This window comes from Bos grunniens, chromosome 2 (assembly GCF_055505025.1).
Source record: "Bos grunniens cultivar Pamir isolate PY7600 chromosome 2, Bosgru_T2T1.0, whole genome shotgun sequence".
NCBI lineage: Eukaryota > Metazoa > Chordata > Mammalia > Artiodactyla > Bovidae > Bos > Bos grunniens.
Window position 1 is genome coordinate 34,911,439 of NC_141166.1, and position 23,195 is coordinate 34,934,633.

The window sequence follows — 23,195 nt, forward strand, 5'->3', positions numbered from 1 at the left end:
AAACTACAAACAGAACAGAGCAGACCCTTTCAAGAAATCCTCCTAGAAATCCTGTTGACCTTTTTGTGAGCACCTTACTTGCTCTGTCTTCTAAATAGGTTACCCATAATTCAAGGAAGAATGGGGAAAGTTTGTTCAAAGTACTGGTTTGACCTGTAACTCCCAAAACAATAGTGCTAGTCTTCAAAGTGAGTTCATCTCTCTCTTACAAAAGAATTACAATGGCTCAGTGATAATTTGTTACACAAATTTTGAGGAGTCACTATTACTTATATTTGTAATCTGGGCATTAATTAAAATATTAAAGTGATCAGAAATCTGACTGATGATATATAATTACTTAGTTAGATGAAGTAATCAAGGTATTTGATACCAGCTTTTAAAATGTTATTTGTATACATAATAGGATGGAATAATTATCCAAAATACATGGATGACAGGTATTTTGATAGCAAAAAATAGGTCTGTCTTGAATTAAGATCAAACCATATAGTATTGTATTGTATTTTATCCATTCCTACAATTTTTGAATTGCTAAGAAGCATTTAAATTGGAAATGCTATATCAAAATTAAGTGAAAAGCCCATAACTATTTCTGTCATCTTCATGTCTATTAAATTCTTGGTTTGATAATCCAGACAGACAGCAGACTGGTGGAGAGGAGAACTAAAAAACTAACTCTAAAAGAAGTATTTGTTTCTATCTTGCTTAAAACAAACAGCTTTCCGACGAAGCGATTCTAATCTGATTGCACAGGCTTGATCTTGAACCTCTATTTAGAAAGAACTCATTATCTATCTACATATACTGAAAGAACTCATTATATATCTATATATATGAACTATATATACGGAGAAGGCAATGGCACCCCACTCCAGTACTCTTGCCTGGAAAATCCTATGGACGGAGGAGCCTGATAGGCTGCAGTCCATGGGATCGCGAAGAGTCGGACACAACTGGGCGACTTCACTTTCACTTTTCACTTTCATGCATTGGAGAAGGAAATGGCAACCCACTCCTGTGTTCTTGCCTGGCGAATCCCAGGGACGGGGGAGCCTGGTGGGCTGCCATCTATGGGGTCGCACAGAGTTGGACACAACTGGGGTGACTTAGCAGTAGCAGCATTAATGGAGTTACAAATGGATGTCACGTAGACTAATTCTATAATTTTATGAATTAACAGATTTTCTTTAATTTCCCACTGAGAGAAATTATATTTATCAAAACAGAGTGTTAATATTATTAGAAATACTTCTTACCTATTAACATCCCAGATTTTGCTAGTTGTATCCAGTGAGGAAGAAGCCACAAAATCACCACAGGAGTGCCATGTGCAGGACCATACAGCGTGGGTATGTCCCTCGAAGGTCAAAATGCAATTACCTTTAGACACGTCCCATAACTTAACTGTAGTATCACCACTTGAAGTAGCCAACTTGTTGCCACTATATGCAAGAACATGAAAAGGTAATTTGTGAAAAAAATCAATTTACAGTTCACTTATTTTTATAAATGGTTGTTATATTCTGTGAATAACTTGTGTGCATTTATCTGAGTTATTTTTATTTTTAATAGCATATCATTATGCCTGACTCATTATTTTATTTGAATCTATACAATTTGATACTTCCGTATATGGTTTAGTGAAGTATCAAATTGTGTAGATTTAAATAAGACCTTGATGCTGGGAAAGATTGGAGATGGGAGGAGAAGGGGATGACACAGGATGAATTGGTTAGATGGTATCACTGACTCAATGAACATGAGTTTAAGTAAACTCCAGGAGTTGGTGATGGACACGGAGGCCTGGCATGCTGCAGTCCATGGCATTGCAAAGAGTCAGACATGACTGAGCAACTGAAATTAATTGAACAATATGGTTTAGTAATTCAAGCTGATGAAACTGCTGTTGCACACTTTCTATATAAATTATTCCATAGTTTCCCAGATTACTTTACTAAATTGGTACTTTTTTAAAGCACATGTTGATTTCAAGGACAATGCTACACTCTGTGGATGATACAGTCTCAGAATGATGAAATTTTAGACAAGTTTAAAAATGTAAATCAATATACAATGCTGGTCAGCATTGTTAATGTTTTTATTAAATGCTATAAGAGTGCAGTTTGGATAATGAAGGAAGATGTGAATCAGAAATGAGGGGGCTATGGAGCTACATCTTGAGAGTTGAAAGACTTTGAAAAGCTGGTTGGTTAAGAATGAGTCACTCGATTTTCCATTTGAGTCATCAGTAGACATTAAAAAAATTCAGTGGCTTTCAAGTGGTAGATACAAAAACAAGATTAAGAATAAGTGGGTGCCAGTGATGTCAGCAGAGACATCTAGGTTTCTTTTGGCAAAATATCAACTGCTAGAACATTGCATGTCCATCATCTTCTCCATATTCTTCAGCACTGCGTGCTCCTTGTATATGTTCTCCCAGTAATTCATCTCTTAGTGAATATAATGAACTGCTTATTTGACTCCTTCCCTTTTTTTTGATGGGGAACTGCTCCCTCTCTCCATTCTGACAGCATCAAGCATTATGATTAACCAAGTGAAATGCTCATTAAATGCTTTCAGAAAGAATAAATATATGAATGAATGAAGTGATGCTACAAATGAAGAGTCAACCAAAATTTCTAAGACAGGAAACAGCACTTAGATCAAGATAAGTGTTTTGCTTGCCCCCTTTTATTTGTTTATTTTTATGCTGAGAGAAATAAACTTTTACATGCAGATGAGTATCAAACACTAAAGAGGAAGATTTAAAGATGCTGCCAGAAAGGATTAGAGAGTGAAGACATTCTCAATAAAGTCATAAAAGGATATTCATTTGTACTAACAAAAGTACTCTGTAAGTGTAGTCCTTTACTGATAGATATTAAAACCTGTCCTTTGTTTTTCAGCTCTTGTTTATTTGTACATGTTGGCCATTAAAATTTTTACTTTCTAAATATCAAAAAATAAACAATATACAGCTGTCTAAAGATAACTCATTATAACATCATGGGTTATAGATTCAAAATTTGAATCTGGGTGAGCATTGGAAGGGAATACATATATTCAGTCCATGGCAGTATATAAGTTAAGAAATAAGGATGATAGAAAAAAAAAAGAAAACATTTTCCTAATAAAAATCTCAGAAGAGAATGATATAAAATGGGATACATACAACATTCAAAGAAAAAAAGGTAATCAATTTACAGAAACTAGAAATTTAAGATGTAGAACCAGAGATTCAGGGAAAAAATGTATACCACGTGGAATAAACAATGTAAATAAAAGGCAATCTTCACCTAGTTAAATTTTAGTCAACTGTAAAGCACTATAGGCAACAACAATAATTATAAGAATAAGAAAATGAAGTCATTTACTTATATAGTGCCTAACATGTGGTATAGGGCTTCCCTGGTAGCTCAGCTGGTAAAAAAAAAAAAAAAAAAAAAAAAACATCCACTTTAATGCAGGAGACACTGATTTGATTCCTGGGTCAGGAAGATCCACTGGAGAAGGGATAGGCCACCCACTCCAATATTTTTGGACTTCCCTGGTGGTAAAGAATTAAAAGGGAACAGTTACCCACTCCAGTATTCTGGCCTGGAGAATTCCATGGATAGAAGAGCCTGGCAGGCTACAGTCCATGGGATTGCAAAGTTTGACTTAACTGAGTGACTATCACTTAACATGTGCTAGAAACTCTATTGAGTACATTATATGTATAATTGATCCTCACTAATATTTTGAGCAAATTTATTATCATTGAAACACACTTGACAGTCCCTATTTAAATAAATAAAATGATAAAATGTTTCACTGCTAGCAAGGTTTTAAAACTAAATTATATGAAATAAATGTATCTTAACTGATAAAAATGGCAATTGCTAGAACCACAGAAATAAAAGTGACCAATCTAAAACAGTATAGACATAACAGAAGCAGAAGTTATTAAGAAGTGGCAAGAATACACAGAAGAACTAAACAAAAATGATCTTAATGACCAGGATAATCACGATGGTGTGATCGACTCACCTAGAACCAGACATCCTAGAGTTCGAAGTCAAGTGAGCCAGAGAAAGCATTACTACAAACAAAGCTAGTGGACGTGATGGAATTCTAGCTGAGCTATTTCCAATCCTAAAGATGATGCTGTGAAAGTGCTGCACTAAATATGCCAGCAAAATTGTAAAACTCAGCAGTGGCCACAGGACTGGAAAAGGTCAGTTTTCATTACAATCCCAAAGAAAGTGAAAGAAAGTGAAGTCGGTCAGTCATGTCTGACTCTTTGCTACCCCTTAGATTGTAGCCTACCAGGCTCCTCTATCCATGGATTTTCCAGGCAAGAGTACTAGAGTGGGTTGCCATTTCCTTCTCCAGGGGATCTTCCCAACCCAGTGATTGAACCCAGGTCTTCTGCATTGCAGGCAGATGGTTTACCATCTGAGCCACCAGGGAAGCCACCAATCCCAAAGAAGGTCAATGCCAAAGAATGATCAAACTACTGCACAACTGCACTCATCTCACAAGTTAGTACAATGCCCAAGCTAGCTTTCAACAGCACATGTGCCAGAAACTTCCAGATGTTCAATCTGGATTTAGAAAAGGCAGAGGAACCAGAGATCAAATTACCAACATCCATTGGATAATAGAAAAATAAGAGAATTCCAGAAAAACATCTATTAGTTTCACTGACAACATCAAAGTTATTGACTCTATGGATCACAATAAAGTGCAGAAAATCCTTAAAGAGATGGGAACACCAGACCACTTACCTGTCTCCTGAGAAACCTATATGCAGCTCAAGAAGCAAGTTAGAACTGGACATGGAACAATGGACTGGTTCAAAATTGGGAAAGGATTACAGCAAGGCTGTACATTGCCACCACGCTTATTTAACTTATATGCAGAGTACATCATGCAAAATGCCAGGCTGGATGAAGAACAAACTGGAACCAAGATAGCCAGGAGAAATATGAATAACTTCAGATATGCAGATGTCACCACCTTTATGGCAGAAAGTGAAGAACTAAAGAGCCTCTTTATGAAGGTGAAAGAGGAGAGTGAAAAGCTGGCTTAAAGCTCAACATTCAAAACACAAAGATCATGGCATCTGAGCCTACCACTTCATGGCAAATAGATGGGGAAGCAATGGAAACCGTGACTTTATTTTCTTGGGCTCCAAAATCACTGTGGATGGTGACTGCTGCCATGAAATTAAAAGACGCTTGCTCCTTGGAAGAAAAGCTATGACCAAACTAGACAGCATATTAAAAAGCAGAGACATTATTTTTCCAATAAAGGTTAATATAGTCAAAGCTATGGTTTTTCCAGTAGTCATGTACGGATATGAGAGTTGGACCATAAAGAAGGCTGAGCACCGAAGAACTGGTGCTTTTGAGCTGTGGTGTTGGAAAAGACTTTTGTTAGTCCCTTTGGCTATAAGGATATCAAACCAGTCAATCCTAAAAGAAATGAGTCCTGAATATTCATTGGAAGGACTGATGCTGACTCTGAAGCTCCAATACTTTGGCCACCTGATGCGAAGAGCTGACTCACTGGAAAGACCCTGATGCTGAGAAAGACTGAAGACAGGTATAGAAGGGGTTGACAGAGAATGAGATGGTTGGATGGCATCACCAACTCAATGGACATGAGCTTGAGCAAATTCTGGGAGATAGTGAAGGACAGGGAAGCCTGGCGTGTTGCATTTCATGGAGTCACAAAGTGTTGGAGACAACAGAATGAACTATAACTGTCAAAGTGATCTTTCACCAAATAACCAGTGACCATATATTTTTGTCAAGTATATATATATATGGAACATTTATAAAAACAGATAATATAGAAAGCCATAAGGCAAGTTTTTAACATATTTTTTACTATGGATGTTATATTTTCTCATCATAATACAATGATAAGTAACAAAATATAGATTTTAAATACTGTATATGTGTGAATTTTAAAACAATTTTAAAATAACTTAAATATCCAAGAACTAATAATAGTGGATATTTTAAAATAATTAGAACTAAATGAAAACAACATATTAAAACCTTGAGGTGAAATCAAAATGGAATTTCAAAGTCACCTTAATTTCTTTACCCCCTAATAATGAAGACAGTCTCAAAATTTTTCTGCTAAGCATGAAACATTAAGTTTAGAAAAAATATACTATCAACTATGATAATGGAAGATCAATATAGACCAAAGTGGTTCTTTGAAAAAAAAGAATTTAAATATATCTCTGCTAAGGCTGGGAAAAAAAAAAAGTCCCTCATGATGTTAAACTATTAACCAATACCCTAAAGAGAGATTATAAATGTATAAAGTAGTTTCATTATTTTCTTTTTTCTTGGAAATTATTTTTCATAACAAATGTTATATTAGTATGAGATTTTGCAACTTATGAACACTCTACAAATAAATCATACAAATCTGGTTGGGTCAAGCTAATTTATACTTTACAAACAGTAAGCACAAAGTATCATTAATTTTCTAAACTTTTAATCTTTTCTGCAATTGCTTTACTCCTTATTTTTACATATTCTTTATTCAAATTGACTTTTTAAGACTTTAGCACGTAACTGCAGAAATATTTTGTTACTGTCAAAAATGACTTCAGTTTTGAGAAATAAATATATTATACTTTTTAGATTGATGCTAATTACCTGTTTTTAATAAAACACAATAACATGTTTCATAAGAGAGGTGTGGAGCAGAAAGAAATTAATGCCTTTTGTGTCACAAAATAGGAAGTGAAGAGTATAGAAGCAGGAAGACGTGATTGGTTTCTCATCTTGGCTCTGCTAGCTGACCTCTGTGACTTTGGACAGGCCATTTAACATTTCCATTTAACACTTGGAAATTCATTGTCTTTACTTGGAAATATGGCGATAAGTTCTGCTCAATATGAAGTGCTGTTCTGAAGATCAAATAAAATAATTTTTATAACAGCACATTTTAAATTCCAGGTATTTTTCAAACCTAATATTTTTTTTAAAAGATTATCTTATGGTCTATAGTTCAGTTTTATGTGAAATTGCTTATCAACATTTCTATAAACAACAGAATGAGATGCAATTACCACCATTATATTGTAGTCTCCTCCACCTGTGCCTATCTACTCAATAGGAGTATGTGAATTTGTAAAATGACCATCAGTCACAATGTTCTCAGGTACCATAGGATGCATATATCAATATTATTTTATGTAGCAGAATAACATACAACCAAAGTCTAATCAAGGATAAGGAAATGGCAACCCATTCCAGTATTCTTGCCTGGAAAAGCACATGGATAGATGAGCCTGGAGGGCTGTAGTTCATGGGGTCACAAAGAGTCGGATACAACTGAATATAAGCATAAGCACAAAATCTAATTAAAATAGTTTCTCCTCCTGTGTTTATATAGGTAAAAGATCTAATTTTGGTTTTACTGAGCTCATAAAATGATGATATTAGAAAAACTCACAATTAGAATTCAGATTACCTAAAACATTGTCATATTTGAGACACATTTAGTGTTCCCAGTTTGAGAGAATCCTCCACACTTTAAAAGTTAAAAGAGCATAAGAATCCTTTAAAACAAATTACTGTAAACTCTTTAACTTATACTTAGATACAGAGCTGCTTGGCTGCATTAGGGCTGAGGACACCGTGAAAGAGCAAAGAAGGTAAGTACATGTCTACACAGAGAACAGTCTTGGTTGGTTTTCTGAAGTTAAGGGTAAGTAAGTAAGTAAGTGATGTCGCTCAGTCATATCTGACTCTTTGTGACCCCATAGGCTGTAGCCCACAAGGCTTCTCTGTCCATGGGATTCTCCAGGCAAGAATACTGGAGTGGGTTGCCATTTCCTTCTCTAGGGGATCTTCCCAACCCAAGGATCAAACCTGGGTCTCCTGCATTGCAGGAAGACGCTTTAACCTCTGAGCCACCAGGGAGGGTGCCCACGTCCAAATGTTCTTGTCTTCACTTTCAAGTGATACACTCTTATTTGTGCAGGAATCTGGAGTCAACAACAATCACAAATGAAACCCAGAAGACAGCTTTGTGTGCAGATATTAGAGACTCCAGCAGAAGCAGAGAGGCAGGGATGAGCATTCAGGAAAGAATTAGGCTTTCCCTGCCTGGCTATAAAACTACTCCCCTTCTTGGGTAGGTAGCTTGCCTGGAGCTCCAGGTTAACCTGTCAGTTGAAAAACTTCAATGGGATTTTCAGCTCAGCCTTTCACAGAAATGGCAAGATACTGCCAAATGAACTCCCCAGCACTTGTCATACAGTGTTTATAGGATACACTATTTTGGGGGGTAAATGCATGAAAGATACACATATTAAGGAAGGAGATAGTTCATTTGGAAATACGTCATTGTTAATAGAAGCATGGCCTGTATCATTTAGAGCTGTATGTTTGAACAAGTTTACAGAGAGCAAGACATCTTGCTGCAGAGGAAAGAAAAATACAGAATTAAAAAAAGGAGAAATACAAATCTATTGCTCAATAGGCTATGTTATGCACTACAGTATCCTAGACTCTTAATGTGGACCCAGTGTTGAACTGTCATTCAGGCCTTAATAGCAGGAGTTATTGCACTGCTGCTGAAGAGCTTGAGGTGATTTCTCTCATTGACAGTGAAAATCCCATGGCTGACTAGGCCTAACTTCTGTTGACTCCTAGAATACTTGGGCCCAAAGTTGAAGTACTCTTTTAGCAGTTAAATAAAAGAACGTTATATTACAGCTTTATTTATGAATGAATTCCATGTTGCCAACCTCTACCAGAAATAATTCAATGTAGATTACATGTATTTTATGTACTAACTTGACCCTAGGCTTCACCTTACTTTACTTATTCTAAGTCACCCTCCTGAGAAATCTGTATTCAGGTCAAGAAGCAACAGTTAGAACTGGACATGGAACAACAGACCAGTTCCAAATAGGGAAAGGAGTATGTCAAGGCTGTATATTGTCACCCTGTTTATTCAATATAAATGCTGGGCTGGATCAAGCACAAGCTGGAATCAAGATGCCAGGAGAAATATCAATAACCTCAGATATGCAGATGACACCACCCTTATGGCAGAAAGTGAAGAAGAACTAAAGAGCCTCTTGATGAAAGTGAAAGAGGAGAGTGAAAAAGTTGGCTTAAAATGCAACGTTCAGAAAACTAAGATCATGGCATCTGATCACATCACTTCATGGCAAGTAGATGGGGAAACAGTGGAAACAGTGAAAGACTTTTTTTTGGGAGGGGGCTCCAAAATCACTGCAGATGGTGATTGCAGCCATGAAATTAAAAGACACTTTCCTTGGAAAAAAATGTATGACCAACCTGGACAGCATATTAAAAATCAGAGACATTACTTTGCCAACAAAAGTGCATCTAGTCAAAGCTATGGTTTTTCCAGTGGTCATGTATGGATGTGAGAGTTGGACTATAAAGAAAGCTGAGTGCCAAAGATTTGATGCTTTTGAACTGTGGTATTATAGAAGACACTTGAGAGTCCTTTGGATTACAAGGAGATCCAACCAATCTATCCTAAAGAAAATCAGTCCTGAATATTCATTGGAAGGACTGATGCTGAAGCTGAAACTCCAATACTTTGGCCACCTGATGCAAAGAACTGAATCACTTGAAAAGACCCTGATGCTGGGAAAGATTGAGGGCAGGAGGAGAAGGGGACAATGGAGGATGAGATGGTTGGATTGCATCACTGACTCAATGGGCATGAGTTTGAGTGAACTCCAGGAGTTGGTGATGGACAGGAAGGCCTGGCGTGCTGCAGTCCATGGGTCACAAACAGTGGCACACAACTGAGCAACTAAACTGAACTGAACTATGTGCTTAGGATCTAAAATGATTGAAATAAACTTTGCCCTCAAGAACCTCATGGTCTAATAGTTTACACAAATGTATAGCTAATTATAATATTTTCATAAATATTTTAATAGATACTATACAGGATACAGTGATAGAACAGAGAAGGGCATAACCAATTTTCTAGGCTTGGAAGATAGTCATGAAGGCTTTAAAAATGCAAACATCTGAACAATATCTATATGTATAAGCATAAGTCCACAAAGTGAAAAAAAAAGAAAAAAGGATGAGTGTTAAGCATGTGGAAACTGTAGAATATTCAGAGATTAAATATTTTGCTTTCAAGAAGAGTAATGGAAAAATTAGTTTAAATATTTTAAAAATAGTCATATAATAAAAGACATAGCCTTCACCCCTAATGGCTTTCCTGGTGGCTCAGATGGTAAAGAATCTGCCTGAAATACAGGAGACCTGGGTTCAATCCCTGGGTCAGGAAAATCCCTTGGAGAAGGGAATAGCTACCCTCTCCAGTTGTTCATATTTTTTTTTTTTTACATTCCTGTATTCTTGCCTGCGAAATTCCATGGGCAGAGGATTTTGGTGGGTTGCTATCTATGGGGTCGCAAAGATTCAGACGTAGCTGAGCAACTTACACTTTCACTTTAACACAGTACTAAAGTGTTCTAATTTGTAGGCTATGAAGAGAAATGAAAGCATTTTAAGAAAGGTGAAAAAGTAATCAGATACTAATCTTAGGATGCTACCTCTGGAAACATAACAAAGACCCAATTGTTAGACGAGCAGACAGAGAATTGATAGTGATTTCTAGTAGAGACTGGCACTTGCTTATTGATCTTAATTATTCTCAGATCTATTCTTTGTATAATTACATCATTACCCAATTTTGGTATATGATTCTCAAGATAAAGTCTAACACTTGTATTGTCCACATAGGTAAAGGACTGTTCCAAGTCTAAATTGTAATAATTAAGGATACATCATTTTTCCAGTGGAAAGTCTCTCTGTGATGATGCTGTTCCCTACCTTACCTTCTTCTGACCTCTGATCTGAGTTAGTAAAAATCCTGAATTGCAGAATTTTTTTATGGACTCTTTTGTGACTTTCAGGAGTGCATGGTAACCAAAATATGCAGTGTGATGCTGAGTTCAAGTCTTAGGAGGATTAATTTGGCAAAAATATTCAAGGTCAACAGAGTGAGAACACATAGTTTATCACCTGAAGCCAATGACTATGAAATGAAATACTTTCTCAGCAGCCTCTGCTTTGGCACCCAGAGTTGTTGCACAAACTGCAATGAGATACGAAGTTTAGTGAACAGGATTGCTTTCGACGGACTTGTGAAAATTCTAAGTGAAACTGGGATAATGTTTTCCAAATAATTATTCTCCACGTTTAGTCTGGAAAGTACAATTAGAAAAGGACTTCCCTTGTATGTCTGGAAAGGAATATTCAATTTTGGAATCAGGTTTTCTCACAATCCATAAGTGCCAAACCACACTGACCGATATCCTTACAATGAACACAAATGAGCAGGATGCTTCTATGGTTCCAGAAGATGCAATGGAAAAATAAGATGCTTTCCATAAATGGCAGGGTTATAAGGACAATTAATATATCTTCAAAACTACTCTGGTGAAAGCAAATCTGTGTATCATGGAATTCTATAATGTCAAAGCCAGAGTGCCCTTAAATCCATCAAATCCAGTCATATACCCTTCATTTTAATTATTTCTACTAATCTTATATTATTTTACTGCCCAGGCTCCATTTAAAATTTCTGAACTGGTGCACTGGGACGACCCAGAGGGATGGTATGGGGAGGGAGGAGGGAGGAGGGTTCAGGATGGATTTTCTTTTAAAAATTAAAAAAAAAAATAAATAAATAAATAAAATTTCTGAACACAAGAAACCCAGTTTGTTTGGTTTGGAGCAGCTCTGTTAGAAAATCTTCTTCCACCTTCATTAAAGTCACTAATAATCTTTGGCATCATTCAGAATTCAAATAATCCTGCTTTCACTCAATTGCCTTCAGAGTAGAGGAGAAAAGCTACCATGCCCTAGGATGTCACTCCATTCACTCTCATCTCTCAAATATTCTCCATGCCACCTCCACTTTAGAGATAAGCAAGTATCCCAGAAGTTGTACATCTACTCCACCTTGACTCATAACTGGTCTACTTCTATTGAACAGGGCATATAGTTCCATTATTCTATTCCACTCTTGTATCCTATCACTTCAAATCCTGGTAATAAATTTAAAGGCATGTATATTTCCACATAATTAAAGTATGAGCTTCACTTTGCTTATTTTCTATTCCTTAAGGCATCAGATACTCTTTCGTATTCTTTTATTAATTACTTCTTATGTTTCATGTACACATTGTTATTTTTCCTTTCCATGACAGTTTTGTTTAATTTTTAATGACCAGGCTCACATTTGGATTGAAGTTCTCTTGATAATACCAATTTGTTTCAGGATAAACAAAGCTGTTTCTAATATTCTAGGCTATAGTGTATTTCTACCTGGGAAGCCAGTTGAGCATTTCAGTTTATAAAGCCATTTTTCATAAATCCAAACTCCATTAACTTAAATCATATATAAATCCAGCTGTTCACCAGTCTTGTCCCTCTCTCCCTGCAAGTATGATAAGAGAAAGAACTAACAGTAACCACACATGTATCCCTGAGTTTTCTAATCTCCTGTCAAAGATTTTGTAATCCCTAAAATGTTTTACTGGTCTTTCCATGAGCGTCATCTGGTCCCACCATAAAATCAGGGATATGGATTCAGGGAACACAGACATGATCTCAGCAAATTCTCCATCATATTTCTCATAAACTCTGGGAAAAAAACACGAATTTCACCTGAATTTTCTGTCTTCACAGATCAAGTATTCCCCAGGGCTGTACCATTTACCAGGGATTTAACAACCAGCAAGACAGAAATTAATTCATTTTCTGTGTGAATTCTGTACCTCAAATTTTACAAGTATAAATAAATTCGATCCTTTACATGTACTAAGTTTCATACTCAATAGCTTTTAATTGTCCTGGAAATGAGTGAAACTAGAATATTAACAGAAGCTAGAATCTCAGTTTCTAATCATATCTTTGCCATTTAAGAGCCTGGCTGCTTATGAAACTCTTTCTAGAGGCTACTGTTTTCATCCATAAAAGGAAGAAATGATACCTTTCTACTGTGATTTTCTAGTACAGATTAAACTAAGGATGTTTCCCAAAATATAATCCACAAAGCAGCTGTGAGTTGAAGTAAAATCTGTGTATCTTTTCTATAATAGTCTTGAAGGAGCTGTCACTTGCAGGGAGCACACTGCTTTAAAAAAATAATAATATTTAAAAAAGTAACTCAGGGACAGGTAATGTATTGTTTATTAGAAGGATACTGCTCTTCTTGCTATCTTCCAGGAAGTCAATTTTTTCTTGTAGAAAAGATGGGGCTTTTGTGAGCAGAATAACTGTGAACCCCCACTGTGCAACCACTCCATGTAAGGACTAAATTACTGGCTATGGAACAGTTTGCTAGAGCAGAAGCTGGAATTAAAAGTTAGATGTATATCATTTGAATATACAGATAAGCACAGAGCAATGAGCTCAGTGACTGGGAGTGACCCACTAGAGCTAAGCACAAGCTTTAGCCTGAGACTCACAACAGGCAGTGTGGCTCTAGGAGGGTGAACTCTCTAGAAAATAAAATAGCATAATGCTAAAAGCTTAAGGAAATACATGTGGATGTAGAAACAGAAAGAAAGGGAAAAAAAATCTTAAACATTCACTTATTGGGTGTGGAGAAAGTGATGAGGAAGTTTGGCAAACTACTGCAAGATTAAAAGTTAAGACTGTGAAAACACAGTGGGCAAAAGAAGGAGCACTAGAATCAAATGATTATTATTATTGTGTATCTACTGATAGGACTGCTAAGTCACTTCAGTCGTGTCCGACTCTGTGTGACCCCATAGACAGCAGCCCACCAGGCTCCGCCATCCCTGGGATTCTCCAGGCAAGAACACTGGAGTGGGTTGTGGTGGTGTCCAAATTTGGCTGTAAAGCATAGCCAAACATGCTTCAATGTTAATGCACTGTTCATTATACCAAATTGTACAGAACTGTATTATATTTTATGTATCTATTTATTTTTAAATAACAGCTAAAACAATTCTAAATGTTTCATCTAAAGTAGAAGAAATATGCAGCCACTATGGAAAATAGTATGGTGGTTCCTCAAAAAACTAAAGTTAGAGTTACCATATGATCCAGCAATCCCACTCCTGGGCACATATTCAGACAACTATAATTCAAAGAAATCCACGCACCTCTATGTTCGCAAAGAGTCAAACACAACTGAGTGACTGAACTGAACTGATTTCTATGTTCACAGCAACACTATTCACAATAGCCAACACTTAGAAATAATCTAAATTTTCATCAACAGATGAATTAGGAAAATGTACTGCATATACATACAACAGAATACTACTCAGCCATTAAAAAAAAATAATGAAATAATGCCATTTGTAGCAAGCAACAAGGACGGACCTAGAGATTTTCATACTAAGTAAGTCAGAAAGAGAAAGACAAATACCCTGTGACAGCACTTACGTGTGGAATCTAAAATATGACACAAATGAATTTATCTATGAAACAGACTCATAAACGTAGAGAACAGACTTGTGGTTGCCAAGAGGGAGAGCAGGTAAGTGAGAAATGAAGGGGGAGTTTGGGATTAGCAAACAAATCTATTATGTATAGAATGAATAAACAAGGTCCTACCATATAGCACAGGATACTATATTCAATATGATGTGATAAACTGTAATGGAAAAGAGTATGAAAAAGAATGTGTGTGTGTGTGTGTGTGTATGTGTGTGTGTTTTACATATATATACATGTATAACTAAATCACTTTGCTGTACTTGTATTTTATACTAGAATAAAATTAAAAATAAAGTAGAAGAATATGAATTTTATTTACCATTACCTATTGATCAACTGTACACTGGACTTTTGTCAATTTAGGTCAGTTCATCCCAAAATGACTCTACCTACAGACCTGTATACTTGGATGATATGATTGGTGTCCCCAAATGTCACAATGACAATAGTATTTAGAACACTGTAAAATATTACTGAAATACTATACTTATCTCTGGTGAATAAGAAATGATACATTTGGGGACATATAGACTGAAGTGACTTAGCAGCAGCAGCAGCATGCATACAATGACAAGCTTCCTTATTTTACTCCTGAATCACAGTCCCCATAGATTTAAAATTTTTATTATATTGGCACTACTTGAAATTCTTATTGACAGCCCATTAATATCATAAAGAGGCATAAGTAAAATGTTTTATACTTTATATTTTTGTGACCAATCTAGACAGCTTATTAAAAAGCAGAGAGATTACTTTGCCAGCAAAGGTCCGTCTAGTCAAGGCTATGATTTTTCCAGTAGTCATGTATGAATGTAAGAAGTTGGGCTATAAAGAAAGCTGAGCACCAAAAAATTGTTGGTTTTGAGCTGTGGTGTTGGAGAAGACTCTTGAGAGTCTCTAGTACAGCAAGGAGATCCAACCAGTCCATTCTAAAGGAGATCAGCCCTGGGTGTTCTTTGGAAGGAATGATGCTAAAGCTGAAACTCCAGTACTTTGGCCACCTCATGCAAAGAGTTAACTCATTGGAAGAGACTCTGATGCTGGGAGAGATTAGGGGCAGGAGGAAAAGGGGACGACAGAGGATGAGATGGCTGGATGGCATCACTGACTAGATGGACATGAGTCTGGGTGAACTCCGGGAGTTGGTGATGGACAGGGAGGCCTGGCGTACTGTGATTCATGGGGTCGCAGAGTCGGACACTACTGAGCAACTGAAATGAATCGTAGACTGAAATGAACTGAGACCGTAGATCAAATATAAAATGCAAAATTATAAAACCCCTATAAGATAATACAGAAATTTGGATGACCTTTGTCATAGTTATTTTTAACTGGATGACCTTATGTCATAGCCTTTTTAGTTACAATACCAAAGAAACGATTCATAAGAGAAATAATAGGCAAATTATATTTCATTAAAATTTAAACACTTCTGCCTTGTGAAAGATAATTCAAAAGAATCCAAAGACTAGGAAAAATATTTGCAAAAGACACATTTTTTAAAGGATCATTATTGAAAGTACACAAAGAAACCTTCAAACTCAATATAAGAAAGCAATTTGATTAAAAAATGAACCACAAACCTTAATAGACATTTTAGCAGAGAATATATACAGATGTCAAAAAAGCAGGTGAAAAGACACTCCACATCATATATCATCAGGGGAATGTAAATTAAACCCACAATGAGATGCCACTGCATATCTAATTAGAATGGTCAAACTCTGGAACACTGACCACAAATCCTGGCAAGGATGTGGAGTGACAGGAATTATACACTGCTCACAGGAACACAAAGTGGTACAGCCACTCTGGAAGACAGTTTAATGGTTTCCTACAAAACTAACCATACTCTTACCATAAAACCCAGTAAACATTCCTTAGTATTTATCCGAAGGAGTTGAAGACTTAATTCCACACAAAAACCTGCACATGAATGACTAAAAGTGAAGTGAAAGTCACTCAGTCATGTCCGACTCTTTGTGACCCCATGGACTATACGGTCCAGGGAATTCTCCAGGCCAGAATACTGGAGTGGGTAGCCTTTCCCTTCTCCGGGGGATATTCCCAACCCAGGGATTGAACCCAGGTCTCCCACATTGCAGGTGGATTCTTTATCAGCTGAGCCACAAGGGAAGCCCAAATGACTAAAGCTGCTTTACTAACGCAATTATTAATGTATATGTGCCTAATAACAGTACCAAACTACATGACTAAAAACTGATAGAACTGCAAGGAGAAATGGGCTTCCCTGGTGGCTCAGATGGTACAGAATCTGCCTGCAATGTGGGAGACTCAGGTTCAATGCCTGTGTTGGGAAGATCCCTTGGAGGAGGGCATGGCAACCCACTCCAGTATTCTTACCTGGAGAATCTCCACTGACAGAGGAGCCTAGCAGGCTACAGTCCATGGGGCTGCAAAGAGTCGGACATGACTGAATGACTAAGCACAGCACAGCAGGAGAAACAGATTAATTTACAAACACAGTTGGATATTTCAACCCCCTCTCTCATGGACAGATCCAGCAATCACAAAATCAGTAAGAACAGAGTTGAAATCAACAATGCCATCAATCATCTAGATATAACTGACATTGATTGACTACTTCATCCAACAAAAGCAGAGTATACATTGTTTTCAACTTCACATGGAATATTCACCAAAAACAGAACACATTCTGGGTCATGAAACACAGCTCAACTAATTTAAAATAATATGTCATACAATGTCTGCTCTCAGACCACAGTGGAATTTACTCACTCATAACTGCCAAATCGTGGAAGCAACAAAGATGTCTTCCATAAATGAATGGATAAGCACACTTTGGTACATCCAGACAATGCAATATTATCAGCCCTAAAAAGAAATAACCTAATGGATGATGAAGAGTCCTGGAGGAACTTAAAATGCATATTTCTAAGTGAAAGAAGCAGTTTGAAACAGATACATACTGTATTCAGTTCCAATGAATGCTCAGGTGTGTTCAACTCTTTGAGACTCCATGAACCGTAGGCTGTCAGGCTCCTCTGTCCATGGTATTTCCCAAGCAAAAATACTGGAGTAGGTTGCCTTTTCCTACTTCAGGGGATCTTCCCAAAGCAGGGATCGAACCTGCATCTCTTGCACCTCCTGCACTGGCAGGTGGGTTACTTACCATGGCACCATCCAGGTACAATTCCAACTCAATGACAATCTGGAAAAGGCAAAACTATGGAGACAGTAATAAATCAGTGGCTACCAGGAGTTTGGGGGTGGGAGAGATGAACAGGCAGGAAACAAAGGATGCTGAAGGCAATGAAAACACTCTGAATAATAGTCATAATGGTGGACATGTATCATTAAATTTTTGTCCAAACTCAGAGTGTACAAGAGTGAACTCTAAGCCAAACTTTGGACTTTTCGTGGTAATAATGTGTCAATGTAAGTTCGCCTTTGGTAAAAAATGAACAATTCTGTTGAGTAATGTCTGAAGGTAGTGGTTGGGAAGTATGCTGGAAATATCTGTACCTCTCAACTTTGTTGTAAACTTAAAACTTCTATAAAAATAAGTCTTAAAAATATGCTAGAAAGAAATACAGAAGAAAATTAGAAGAAACATATTTGAATATGAATCAAATTGTAGATGTGAGGGGTAATTTTCTAACCTCTATGTTCATGGAGAAGAAACCCTCCACCCTTCCCAAAATGTTGAGAAAAACTGCAAGCTCCAAAGTTCAATATAGAGGAAAAAATAGAAAAAAGCAAAGCAAAATGCTACTAGTATTTCACAAAAAAAGAGAAATATATTTGAAACATAAATGGTTCATTAAAATTGAAAATAATTCCATTAATTATTTTTACAGGAAAAAGTTAGTAAACAGGTAATTAACAAATTAGAGATTATAACTCATCTATACAAAGAATGGAGAAGGCAATGGCAACCCACTCCAGTACTCTTGCCTGGCAAATCCCACGGACAGAGGAGCCTGGTAGGTTGCAGTCCATGGGGTCACTAGGAGTCGGACACGACTGAGCGACTTCACTTTCACTTTTCACTTTCATGCATTGGAGAAGGAAATGGCAACCCACTCCAATATTCTTGCCTGGAGGATCCCAGGGATGGCAGAGCCTGGTGGGCTGCCGTCTATGGGGTTGCACAGAGTCAGACACAACTGAAGCGACTTAGTATAGCATACAAAAAATAATGGTCAAGAAAATAACTGAAGAAATATAAAAATTATCTTTTTTTGTCTACCAAAGTAACAAAAGAAACTTACTTAAAACTATCGTTATTCATGATAAATTGCTGTAATTGTCGCAATGACACTGAAGTTGGAAAGAGAACAATGGAAATATTTTTGATTATATTACATACTTTTGATACTCTTCAGTTTCATAATAGATTGTTTACTAATAACCATGTTTTCTGTAGCTCATACACGTTTACTTACTTTTCAAATCCTGAATAATACTTCTTTGGTATAAATAAATTGAAAGTCACTGAGACAGACAGTAAGATTACTGACAAGAAAATATCACCTACTTATATGACCTTTCAGATTTAACATGAGTTTTTAATTTAGCTTTAATAGTTTTATATTCAGGATTTTTTTTCTCACATAACCTGCAGATGTTTAACAATGCCACTGAAGTTATTAGCTCAGATAATTTCTAAAAAGTATTGCTCTCACTAAAGTTGCCAATGTTTATTAGTCTTCGAATGAAATGGCTTGAAGGTTGCCAAATTATGGCTGATACTGGTCTGCTGAATGTGAATTCAAATTTTATAATTTTTATGAAAGATAATTATAAAACAAATTACCTAATGATTTCAGTGTATTCATATCACAATTACTCCACCTGCATGTACAACCTTGTTGCTCTTATTGTTTAGTTGCTAAGCCTGCCAGGCTCCTCTGTCCATGGAATTTCCCAGGCAAGAATACTGGAGTGGGTTGCCATTTCCTCCTACAGGGGATCTTTTCAACCCAGGGATCGAATCTGCATTTCCCGGGCAGGAGGATTCTTTACCACTGAGCCACCAAGAAAGCCCCCACAGTATACCTGTATCTACCTATCACACTATGAAAATAATTTCTAGACAATTCCTTTTTTTCAAATAATAGTGTACAGATTTTTAATATTTTATATTCAGAGGATATGAAACACTTTATAACCATAAAGTATTATGGGTGTGCTAAGTTGCTTCAGTCATGTCTGACTCTGTGCAACACTATGGACAGCAGCCAGCCAGGCTCCTCTATCCATGGGGATTCTCCAGGCAAGAATGCTGGAGTGGGTTGCTGTGCCCTCCTCCAGGGGATCTTCCCAACTCAGGGATCAAGCCTGCATCTCTTATGTTTCCTGTATTCGCAGGTGGGTTCTTTACCACTAGCGCCACTTGGGAAGACCTAGAGTATTATATTTGGATATAAAGTCTAAATATTTCATAGATTAGAAACTTACCATGGAAAGGTTTCTATGTTGTAATTTATTCTAGTTTTTAGATTTGGTAGAGTAATTTACATAAGTAGTCATTAAATGCTTTTTAAAAATACATTTAATTTTTTTAATTAAAATTTTAAAAATGTATTTAAAAAACAGTTACAAATACATTAAAAACTTAGTTCATTAGGCAGCATTCGTTTTCAGTTCTATTATTTCCCTACCTTGAAAGATATTTAGTTAGGGAAAAATATCTAAATTGCTATTCAAGGAAACACCATAACCCTAGTCTGAGTTTTCCTATGTAGTTTAAAGAAATAACTCCATGCCTGAATAATTCTTCTGAGGTCTTCTCAGAGAGGTAAAAATATGCAGAGTAAATAGTTTACACGGACTTCTAGGTATCCTCTAAATGTTAAGTCCTAGCCTATAACTTCACCTATGTGAAGGTGATATATGTTGTTGTTTTACGGATAAAGGCAAAACGTTTTATTTTTAGAAGCAATTTCATATTTTGGATGCAAATGTTTTTAATATTTGCATAGTGCAATTTATTGACTAGCAATCAAACTGAAAAATTATTCAAGAATTGGAAATACTGCTTATGAAATTTACAATGCCAAGACATTTAAGGCGTGGACTTTTAAAACCTCCTTACAGTTCTTTATAAATATTTTATGGTACTTCAATATTACTTAAGAATAAAAAGAACAAATGTTAAAGAAATACAGTATATCATTACAGGTCATCCTATATGCAGTATTTCAATACCATGAAGTGGATTCGTACTAGAATACATTAGCCTTTTCCTCTTGCAGAAATGAAGGGAGAACATTTTCCTGCAAATCTGTGTTTATAATCTAGTCCAGTGAGTTACTTCACTATAATCATTAGGAATGAATTGGCCCTACCCTCAGCAACTCTATCCCCTGCTGAAGAGAACCTTGATTCCAGCTTTGGTATAAAGTAACCAGATAACTTTATATAACACAGAAAAAGCAGTTGCTTGAAAGGTTGAAAATTAAAAGGTAATTATTGACTGAAAAGTTAAAGCTTTCAAGCCCGGGCCCGTGCTAACTCTGACAGGCACAGCTTTTTTGTGTCTACTGAATAGGAAAAGTAATCCAAGTGAGAGCCTGACAGGCTACTCAAGAGCCTCTCCTGCGGCAGGCCTTGTGCTCGGGTCTGATAGGAAGACACTATGGTAGACAAGGGTAGTTCAGGCAGAAATGATGCATTCATTCTAAATAACTCACAAGACCTGGATAAAAGAAAAACCTGGGAATTTTCTGGCAGTCCAGTGATTGATTTCATGCTTCCAGTGAGGGAATGCAGGTTCCAACTCTGGTTGGGAAACTAAAAGCTCACATGCCACATGGTGTGGCCAATTTTTTTTTTTTTTTTTTAAGTAAATTCTAAGGACAGTTTTGCACATGAAACATAGCTGGCTGGCAAGCCAGAATACTGAATCTTCACATTCCCTTCCAACCTTAAGAGTCTAAAACGGAAGCTAATTTGTGGTTAGAATATAATTTGGTGACCATGAAATTAGATGAGAAGGGTTGGGTTGTTTTAATACTTAAGATATATGAATGTAATCATCACCACTGTACATGATACTGTTCCACACCATCTTCTCTGGAGGAAGTGTGATACACTTACAGATTCTGACTTTCGGCTACACTGTTTCCACGAAAAACACACTTCTGCTAACATACAGTTTCTCTAGGAAAGTTACAGTAAACCTGCAGCTTTATACACTCTTACATTAATCACTTTCCAGGCAAACCTTTCCCAAATCTCTATCAGCTGTATAACAGGAGATAACTTAAAACTAACTGATTTCTCTAAGTTAAAAGACCAAAGTTTTGGTCCAAAATGGCATACAGAAGGATTGGTGGTTATTTTTCTTTAATAGGATAATCCTATTCACATACCAGGAGATGTCCCCCAAGTTTTTAAAGTATGGGATTAATGGTAGTAAAAATTTTTAATGAATTAAGTAATGTATCTCTGAATATCAAAATTTCCCCTAAGTAAAAGGAAGTTATTGACATGTGCCTTTAAATTTAGAGTGGCTTTTCATAGTAGGTTCTTCAAAGTGCAAGGTTTGTCAGAGCCTATCAATTTAATTTCATAAATAGTAAAAAATACTTTTACTCTACTATCCAGCTTGCCAGTATCAAAGATTCAATAAAAGCAAGATAGCAACCTTTCTCTTAAGAATATCATACTATAGAGAAGAAACTAATATCCTACTAAGTAAACGAAGCTTGTCAATAATATTGGCTCCACTGGGGGATTTTCAGATTGCTAGTGTATAAGAGAAGTAATATAGGTATTATTTACAAAATAATACAAGTGCCTTATAGAAAACTTAGAACTACAGATAAGAAAACTCTAGGCAAAAATATAAACAACCTTTGTACCCTCAGCTAAACACTTCTTTTGGTTGTATTTTCCCAAATTATTTTTCTGAGAGATATGAAGACCACTAAAATATATAAAATTAAAAAGCATATGCTCAAAAACACTAACCTTATTCTTTAATAAAAATAATATTATCTCTTTGTAAATGGGAATTAGAAATAAAAGAAAACAGAAAATTACATGCAAAAAGTTTTAAAAGATAGTTCATTAATATTCATATTAATTTCACCACCCAGGAAAAAATATAGTCAGCATTTTCCAAAATTCATTTAGACTTTTTATATCTAGAACTAGGTAAAGATGGAGGCAGAGTTGTTCAGAGAAAGAAAAGATGAAAATACAACTGTATTATAATTAGAATCATACTCATTTAGACTTTGCTAAAAATCACTACTACCTGAATTCATATCACCTTCAAAAAAAATAAATTAAACTGTGGGAATTTTTAGCTTAAGTACATTTTTATTCCATTCCAGTTTATAAAAATTAATGAGAAAATATGAGTTGTTAATTTTTTTTAAATGGCACGTTTCACTGCCTGTTTTGATGTGTTGAGGGCACATAATCTCTATCCTGTTCTTCACAGAAATAATCTATCTATCTTCCCAGAAAACACTGGACAAACACAACTTGAGGGTTATTCTAAAAAATACAGAATACGTGCCCTATAAAAATATTAAGATCATGGAAGTCAAACAAAGTTGGAGGAACTGACATAGATTGGAAGTACGCTAAATGTCAACTAAATACAACCCTGTATCCTGGTGTGGATCCTTAAACAGAAAAATGACATCAGCAGAAGAACTGGAGATATCTGATTAAAATCTATAGTTT

At 36.1% G+C, this 23,195-nt stretch overlaps 1 protein-coding gene across 4 annotated transcripts in view; it reads right to left on the reverse strand.

Moving 5' to 3' along the window:
- The window catches only part of SPAG16 (sperm associated antigen 16), a 1,071,375-nt gene that overhangs the window by 511,615 nt on the left and 536,565 nt on the right, over positions 1 to 23,195 (reverse strand). For all 4 annotated transcript variants that reach the window (XM_086341619.1, XM_086341641.1, XM_086341630.1 and 1 more), the window contains one exon: positions 1,260 to 1,445. In XM_086341619.1, the coding sequence (XP_086197745.1) occupies positions 1,260 to 1,445 (186 nt within the window). The remainder of the gene's footprint in view (positions 1 to 1,259; positions 1,446 to 23,195) is intronic.